The sequence below is a fragment of the Sinocyclocheilus rhinocerous genome, unplaced genomic scaffold, assembly GCF_001515625.1.
Source record: "Sinocyclocheilus rhinocerous isolate Xijiao unplaced genomic scaffold, SAMN03320098_v1.1 scaffold286, whole genome shotgun sequence".
Classification (NCBI taxonomy): domain Eukaryota; kingdom Metazoa; phylum Chordata; class Actinopteri; order Cypriniformes; family Cyprinidae; genus Sinocyclocheilus; species Sinocyclocheilus rhinocerous.
Genome location: NW_015632405.1, coordinates 31,848 through 41,475, shown reverse-complemented (window position 1 = coordinate 41,475; position 9,628 = coordinate 31,848). Strand labels below are relative to the sequence as shown.

Genomic DNA, 9,628 nt, shown 5'->3' with positions numbered 1-9,628 from the left:
ATAAAAAAAAAAAAAAAACCTAGAGATGGGATCTGTTGCGCACAGTCTCAAAAAAAAAGACTCACCTTTTGGGCCAAGCCCATTTAAAGCTGACGCTAGAGAAAGTGAATAAGAGGGAGGGGTGGAGGACGTCAGGACGCAGGGGCTGCTCAGACTCTACCGCTTTCTCTGTCTGGTTAATGCGGGTAGGCTGTAATAAAAAGCCACCATGTGCCAATTGAGCTTCCACAATTAACAGATTAGGGTGATAAAGAGGTGCATGACTGCGAGGCAGGGCTGCCCCCCTAGGCCTCAGGGCATCATGGGTAGGGAGTGGGCTGCTCTCCTGATGAGGGGGCCAGATAATCTCCTTCTCTTTTGCTTTACATCCATTCTTAACCTCTCTCCCCCTCACAACCTTGTGCCCCGAAGCACCTCTGCAAATACCTGCTCAATATTCAAGCAAAAAGTGTGTTCAGGGCAAGTGGCATGTCTGCAAAGGAGAGATACAAAAGCCGGGCGGAAACAAAAACCACTAATGTGTGGACATTTAAGAAAAGACAAGGAAAATTAGGACTGTAAGGTGCTGTAAAAAAAATTCTGCAAAAAACAAAACTTCGGGGACTAAAGGCTTTCAATCCATTTAACAATGTTAAACAGCGGGCAATATAGTTCCACGCACTGTGTTGACTTGGTGTTTTTTTTTTTCAGATGTCTCTGCCTTGGAAGCGGATTGGAAGACTTCTCTAAACGCACAACATTGCAAAAAGTAATTAGATGTTTGATACAACAGACTCTTTGTTTCAGTATTTTCTGAGAAGGTTTACATTTTGATCATGGCCTCTAATTTAATTATTCACAGCTTCCTTTGCATTCTTATACAACCAGAATTATACCAATGTCAAAGCAACGGGATTTCATTCACAGCCAACACAGATTATTTATTTTGATTTGAAGTACATAAAAAGGAGCAATTTTAGCATAGTGTCCGTTTCTGGCGGTGAAACGGGACGACGCTAACTACAGGTCTAAACAGGCTCAAACGAGATTAATAATAAAAACAAATAAAACATAATCTAAACACTGGTTTAAAAATGTCAACCAGCATCAGCTCTCCAGTTTAAACGCGTTGTTGGACTGACGTGACAAACGCATGTAAAAAGCCTGTTATGATTCAAATTGGTGGTTTTAAGGGCTTGATCTAGCCTAAAATATGCTGAAATAACCAGCTCAGCAAAATGTTTTTTTTATATATATATTTTTCTTCATGCACATAGTTGTGGACAAGAAATTATGAGGCAGATGGGCCTACAGCGATTCATTAGCAGCCTGTCAAAAGCTTCATTCCCAACTTACTTTTATTGTGCGGATCTGTTCAACAGTGGGAGGAAGGCACTTATTTGGCATAATGATTGCGATCAATTTGCCTGATATAAATCACTTGCTTTTCTGTCATTCTTTTTGCTGTCCTTTTTCAGTCTTTACATTTTCTCTTTTCCCTCCCACTCTTTCAAGTATACCACTGTAAATATTTACTCTTCAGTGATGGTTCCTTGATTTTGTGTCTCTGGGCTGTAAGTTAGAATTTGTTACTGAAGGATGACTTTAACCTTCGAGAATACTTGGAGAGGGAAACAGCCATGATGATGTCCCGAGGGAAGCAACAGTATCTTTCGACAGCCAGAAGAGTTTTCCAGAATTGTCAGTAATCAGGCAAAGTTCTGGCTTCCATTGGGATGGTTAGACACTTTCAGGGTCAAACCTCCTATTCTTGATAAAGCTCATAATCTGTGATTTAAGTCATTTTGAACTGCAAACATTATTGTTATGTTGGCCTATGTTTATTTTCTTGCCTATATCCATTTAGCATAGTGTCCGTTTCTGGCGGTGAAACGGGACGACGCTAACTACAGGTCTAAACAGGCTCAAACGAGATTAATAATAAAAACAAATAAAACATAATCTAAACACTGGTTTAAAAATGTCAACCAGCATCAGCTCTCCAGTTTAAACGCGTTGTTGGACTGACGTGACAAACGCATGTAAAAAGCCTGTTATGATTCAAATTGGTGGTTTTAAGGGCTTGATCTAGCCTAAAATATGCTGAAATAACCAGCTCAGCAAAATGTTTTTTTTATATATATATTTTTCTTCATGCACATAGTTGTGGACAAGAAATTATGATTTGTAGCGCTATTGCAGGTTCTTCTTCTTCTTCTTCTTCTTCTGTCTTAATGGTGAGTTGAAAACGTTCCATTTGACTAACTAACTAACAAACAAACAAATAATAAATAAATAGATAAATAAATACAAGCAAAATATATAGCACCGATTAATGTAAACCACATTCTTGCTATGGTATTGGAATTATCCTACGAGGCATTTAGCTACAAACACATTATTAATAATGTACTGAAATCCATGCATGCTGAATAGAAATGTTAGATTTCTTTTGTCATCTAACGTTTGTTAAACATCATATTTTTTACCAAATACATTCTAATTTAAACAAATTCGCATTTGTGCTGTACCATCTGTGATGTTTAAATAAATATGTCCGGTAAAGGTGCAAAGAGCCAAACTGGAAAAAGAAAAGAAAAAAAAGAGTAGGCTATGTGTATTGTTTTAAAAAAAAAAATGAAGAGAGCAACAAAAGTGATCTGGCTAGCCCGTGTGTGTACGCTATTGATAGTCCACAGGGGCAGGTGCGTGCAGTTATGGACATGCAAAGCGCATGGTTTGAATGTGGCACGCAAATGCGCCTGGTGTGATCTGACACAAAAAGCATGGAGAGTCCCACACAGAAGATATTTAGCCGTCTTTAACACTGTGAAACAAGGACACAAATAGAGACTAATAAATGAATCCCTCTCCCCTTGAGTCACCATCGCTGCTGATCTGATCCACTCAATCAAATGTGTTAAGTCATAATTAACCCCAGCTCCCGTTGCTCTAATTGAAGCCTATTAGGCAGTGCGTGATGCTGACACAAACCGAGGAGAAGACCAACAGCCATTGAATTGGTAAGCAAAGTACAGCGACACCTCACACAGTAAGCAACCAACACTTAATTATCAATGAGCTTTTCACAGCTCTCTACCCTTCTTTATCTCGCTGTTTCTCTCTTTTCTCTCTCTCTCCTGCTGCTCTCGGGCCTCAGGCTCTACAAGTAATGGAGTACTTTAATGAAACTTGTTTTAAACACGGTCAAGGATGAGATATTTATTGTGCATTTGATAACAAACGTCAATGAAGGAAGTGACAGTGTAACTGTCTTTTGTTGTGTTTACATGACTATCCACACTTGGTTGTTGCTGTTGTTATATATATATATATATATATATATATATATATACCTTTGAAGGTACATGTATGGCTATTTCTTCACACAGTTAAGATCGTGAAGTTGATAAAATGACAAATCACAACTTTAACAAGTGGCATACTCTATGTTGAATCATATCCTGCAAGTTTCCAAGCATTCACCTGCCATCTTTCTGATGAAATAGTGGCTCAGTAACAATACACAAATCAATCTGATAATAAAAATCATCCAAATAAACCAAACCCTAAAATGCCTGAATTTACAGTAATATTTGTGTGACAGCTTATACTTCTTTCCCGAGATGTTTGCATTTATTTTAGTAATGATATGCTGAACAGGTTCAGTGTTTCATGTAGATGAAATGATGCAATAGATGAGATGTGGGTTAGATGGGAAACACCTATTCTCTCTCTCTCTCTCTCTCTCTCTCTCTCTCTCTCTCTCTTTCTCACTATCCCCTCTCCGTGAAAACATGCGATTCCCAAGCAAATGGGCCGACTAATTTTTCCATCGCTGTTTCACAGAAAAAGTTAAGACAGTAAAATAGAGCGTTCAACAAGTCAGGGGAAAAAAACACAGAACTTAAATATTTATAAAGTGCACCGCTAATAATAATAATAATAATAATAATAATCTATTCACTAACTGTACCTGATAAATAGGACAACTTTCAGGCAAGACGTTGTCTCACATAACCAAATCAGTTTTTTTAATAGCTACATGACATTATTTTGTCATGTATATTATTATTTTGTTATTTTGTCATTATTTTTGCCATGTACATTTTATATATTACATTTGTATTTATTTTTTTATTTTATTTTTTTATTTTTTCAGAGCGTACATTGATTTGGTTCTTCATTGTAAAATATTCCGTTTTAACTAGCTGGATATGTTGTTATATCTAAATAGTTTAATTCTAGTAAATAATATCTAGGCTATAGCTACTATCATTTAAGTGTCAGATCAAGTAGAAATAGCCCATAAACAACGTGCGGATAGTGTTGGCATTTGTTAAATATCACTAAATTTGACTTTTGATAACTTCACAGTGATCAACGCAACGAGTCATCACTTTGAGACGGGTTATAAATTGGGATATACAACCCTATATAAATTTAACTCCAACCAACAAGGATATACACAAAGCAAACACAGAGAGACTGCAGGTCCCTTCGTACGCAATGTAGCCTACATGCTTTTGTTGAAGCGTGAAGCGGTTTGTTAAATGTTCACATCACTGGCGAGGTTCTGAGGTTTGATAAAAAGAGACAGCCCTCAAAAAGCAGTTGATTGAAATGGCGTGTGCCTGGCTGACGGGAGCCAGAGCGGGACAAAGCCCTGCGAAAGCACGGCCACTCCAGCAATTATTCCTGCACGCTGAATTTGGATTAGTGCAATGGAAAGAAGCATATGTTTGGCCCGCGGCGACACTCCCCCCGGCTGGCTTCAGAGAATGAGAGGAGAGAGAAGGAGGCAGAAACTAGAATATCAACTATTTGGAGGAAAAGGGCGAAACATAACAGTTGTGGACGCCTTATTTTGGGGTGCACACGAATGTGTGAAGAACTCGGATGTAGGAGGTCAGGACGTGCAGTTCATTTTAATGACCGAAAACTTGAAAAGTAAATCGAATTAACACTGAATTGATGAGTTCCTAAGATACATAGTTAGCAATATCAAATTAATTCAACCTTGTTCCTTTGTTAGATCTGTTTTTTTGTTATTTTATTTCTCCCTTTATTGCGCTTATATAACTTTTATTTTCTTCACTCTCAAAAGGTATAATGATATTATTATAACCTATATATTTATACGTGTGTAAGTCCAGAAACTAATAGGCTACTTTTTAGAGATTAATTTTATCCAGGCTAAATGCAAAATTTCTGAATTATAGAAGTGTCCAATTATTTGGAATAATTTGTTTATTCAAAGGCACGTAAAGTTATCTAATCGATTACCTTATGTCTCAAGTAATTATGGGTGATTTGATGAAGCTTCTGACCTCTTTTGACATTAAGGGGGCCCACTCAATTTAGTCGGGAGGGGTCAGTTGAGGGGGTGATGAAGTTACGAGTCCAACACAATTAACCATTTTGCACTCCATTGAAAACATCATTGATATAGAATCACTTCATTCGATTGGGGACGTGTGTCATTTGTCCCGAACCTTGCGATTTTTCCTTCCTAAAACATTCCTAATCTTCAAGGTTTAGATGAGCAGTTATTCGGTGTGAGACAGTAGGCTATATCTTGTAACCGCGATCAAATAAATATTTTACTTGTTTAAATCATTACCGCTATTTATTTCCATCTGTTTTATTAGTGTTTTGCTCATCCATAACAATTTTATTTATCACTTTGCATCCTGCATTTAATTTATTTTTATTAACGAACGTGAAAAATATTGCTATGGCACATTGAGTTTATTATACCTAAAATAAAATAAATTAAAATTAAATTAAAATAAAATAAAACTACCGTGCGATGTATTTCAGTTCAATTAACTTCGCTTTATAAGTTTGCTCACAACAACAGAGCATATCATATGATATTTTAATAAGTGCCGGGTTTTCCGATTATGGTTCAAATCATGCTCTTAAGATCATCCTAAATTACTTCGAACGTTATTTTACGGAGGAGCAGAGTACCAAACTAGCCTGTAGATTGCTCAGTATTACGCAAACCTTCTTTACGGGAGCTGTCAAGTCCAAAGGTGCTGAACTAAGCCCAAACGCATCTCCAGTATCAAGTTTTTTTTTTTTTTTTTGTACGCTGTCTTGCGCTGAAAGTTATCAATGAATATGGCAAAATAAATAGACATAACTAGGGCTTTCGGTAAGTTATAAATAAACAACTATGTGCATATTTAGTAGCTCAAGGTGAACGCATGTAATATTGCATGCTATGTGTATCATTATAAGGGGCTTGTCAAATAGCCTACCATCTAACCTATAACTGTGGCACCCTTAAAATTAAAAGATAGCTTGAAAGATAAAATTTAAAAGATATAAAGAGGCACTAGTGGAAATTATCCGGTTTAACGTCTAAACACACTGCAGTAAATGTCTAAAGTTTCTACAAATGTGCAAAATGCCATAACTACCATGGTATAAGGGTACGTGTGTAAAATTGTACCAGCCAACAAGGAAGAGAGAAGTAGGCATGTTCTGCTTGTTTGGTATATACAAATGCTTTCACTGAGTTAAAAAAAATCCGTCCGGCCTCTAATACGTTTAATCAATGACATTAGCGTTAATGACACATGCACGTGAAGGAATTCCTAATTCCGATGAATACGATTTAACATGATTGTGATTTCCCTTAAAATGACTATTCATGCGCGTTTTTCTGCGCCTGAACAGGAGCAGCAGCCGGGTATCCTTTCTGAGAGAGCTATTGTGCCCGAGGTTAGAATCCCACACACAATCTGAGAAGCAGCCAACAAAAACAGTCTTGACAGACAATGCCTCGCTTCACCTGCTGCTACACTGTGCATTGCAATTATGCCAAGGACATGTACAGTTAGGCTCCGTTCATGTTATTTGAAAACAACTGCATCGGAGTCGAACAGACTGTCTGAGCACAGAAAAAAAAAATGTTTTAAACGAATAACCACTACGGTGAAATATTGTGCAGGCAGTTCTTTTCTCAGTGCCATGACAGAAGTCTGCTGTACATGAACAGAACACAGCAAGCAAATCCAGCAAGCTCGAATGGAGATTGATTTCCGGCTCGTGCTATCAATAAACAATCAAACTCTATTTGAAAATGAGTTATGCAATGCACAAAATAAGCATACGTGTTCTGGCATGACATCTGCAAGTGTACCCAATGACTAAACTAATTGGAAAAGTAAAATTACGACATGGATGCTGCTTTTCTTTTAACGCCATTTTTAAGTGCCATGCCCTCAATTTCGTTAAAACGAACTGTAAAATGATTTCAACGAACTATAGATCTGCATTTTAATGACATAAATATTTAGCATAGTGACATTGTTTTAGGAGAAGTAAGGTGATGTCTACAAATAAATGCATGAAAATGGCAAATGCACTAACCTTCAACTGGATTCTACATCTGACTGATTTAAAGAGCGCTCTTGCTCAAGGGCTAAAACTACACACATTTGCTTCAAACACGAAAGAGAATTCATTGTTTTCCGTGTCATTTGGCTTGGCAAAAAGCTCCCTGCAATATTTGAATGATCTTGTACACTGAACCAAGAGGTGAAAGTAAGTTTTTTTTTTTTAGTTTTTTTTTTTTATTATTGTACTTGAGGGAAACAATGGGTTCAACTGCTTATTGCATGGAGCAATCGTCAAGGGAGAGTTAAACTCAATTACAGTAACTGTGCTGAATAGAAAAGAGAGCGAGCGAGAGAGGAATACATCGCAGCGAGCAGTGAATAAAGAAAAAAGTAATGAATAAAAATCGACATGAAGCGTATCAAATATTTATTTTATTTTTTTTTTTATGGGCAACAAAGAACTATAATACATTGACAGGCATGGGAGCTATTGCCAGCACAGGTTTATACAATACAGATAAAACCGCCTCCAATTTAGACAATGGACACACAAGATATCAGATAGTCCCAAATGTTAAATTTATATTAAAAAAAATATAATTAAAAAAAAAAAGGAAGGAAGGAAGAAAAAGAAGAAGAATTCTTAAGACAGTATCCATTTATTGCTCTTGTGGTGCTTTGAGGGAAGAACAAGAGGTGATTGGCACAACACATAAAAAGCTCGTATAAAAACAAGAAGATAGAAACACAAAACTAGCATCGTCGGAGTCTCTGCAATGACCTTTTTCGATCTAAAACTGAATGGCATAATAATAATATATAGAGAAATTGATGTTTATTTCTTTTAAATTTGTTCACTTGCTTCAGTGTCGCCTCAACATGCTACAAGAGGGCTGAATTGAAATATCCCAGAGAAGAATACCCCAAACTTCTGTTTTCTAAGAACCATAAAACCACATGAAGAACTAAGCGAATATTCAAACCCACTAAAACAGGAGGCACCAGATAAATAAAAAAGAAGTTTGAACAGACGTACCTTATTTACAATTCCCATTAAATTACACATAAATAAATATATACATACATGAACACAGATTCCCTCATATAACTGTGAATCGTGTTGAAATTCAAAGTTCAAGTTGGTCGCTTGGTCGAGTAAAAAGTCAGTTGTTGAAGTCATGTTGTGGAGCTGTAGAATTTTTTACTTTCTAGTTTATTCACAATACTGATAAAAAAATCTTCCTCTTTCAGCTTCTTGTTGTCACATGGCTACAATCGTAAATGGGGATAGTGAGGGGAAATCGCTGAATTTCAGTCCATTGAACTCATACAAAGGGAGTTCATGAAAAGTCCTGCTATGGCAGATTAACCCGATCTATACTCCTTTCATTGGCACACTGCTTTATTTTGATTTAAAGAAATGCTTTGTCCACGAATCCCAAATAACTATTTTATTAGTATTATTATTATTATTTTTTTTAAGTTTCAAAATGTCAAGAACGGGAGGTGGTGCTTTCAGTGTTTCATCTTGATCACTAGTGTTTGTTATATATGTATATTGTCATACATCAATTGGGATGTGTTGGCTTGACATCACTTTCTGTGCTTCTCGTCTTTGTCACCCGCCTTCGAGCCCGTCTCATTGTGGCTATTAGGATTGTTGTTCAGGTACATTTTGTCCATGGCTTTAATGGCCTCCGTCAAATAGTTCTGCAGCGCCGTGAGGGCCGCGCACATGGCCGGAGTCCCGAATCCATGAGAAATAAGACTGAAGTGGGTCAAACAGCTCTGAATCCCGGGCTCAAGAATGGGCTGTGGGCGTGAATTCCCCAAGGGCGAGCGGTCTTGCGAGAGCAGGTCCGTGAACTCTTTGCAGATTTGTCTAGAAGGAGACACAATGCAGGATGCGTGTCAGGATGAAGCTAATTACAGCTGAACGTATGAAGTCAGAAATGTATTAAGACTACGTGCTCCTTATGTGTCCCTTAATCAGTGGCACGAGTGTTCCTTTTGACAGCAGCACGTTGAGCAGTGTCCTTCAGAGCGATTGACAACTCGAGCTCAGTTTGAAAAGAGAGTCGCATATACGTCAGTAACACGTCAAGTGGAAACGTAAGAATTGGATTAGCCTTCACCTAAAAGTTAGGCTCTATGACATCTAAAGTAGAGTGTCGTCGCTTTTTTTTATGATTAGTACATTTTCATTGATGTCTTTTGTTTATTTTATATATATATATATATATATATATATATTTATTAAATTATTATTTAAATGTGATTATTTGTAAAATGTA

General features: G+C 37.0%; 1 protein-coding gene across 5 annotated transcripts in view; it reads right to left on the bottom strand.

The window, feature by feature from the left end:
* Positions 1-8,026: 8,026 nt before the first annotated feature.
* Positions 8,027-9,628, bottom strand: part of tfap2a (transcription factor AP-2 alpha) — a 14,243-nt gene continuing 12,641 nt past the window's right edge. For all 5 annotated transcript variants that reach the window (XM_016555132.1, XM_016555134.1, XM_016555135.1 and 2 more), the window contains one exon: positions 8,027-9,216. In XM_016555132.1, coding sequence (XP_016410618.1) covers positions 8,928-9,216 — 289 coding nt within the window. In that variant the 3' untranslated portion in view covers positions 8,027-8,927. The remainder of the gene's footprint in view (positions 9,217-9,628) is intronic.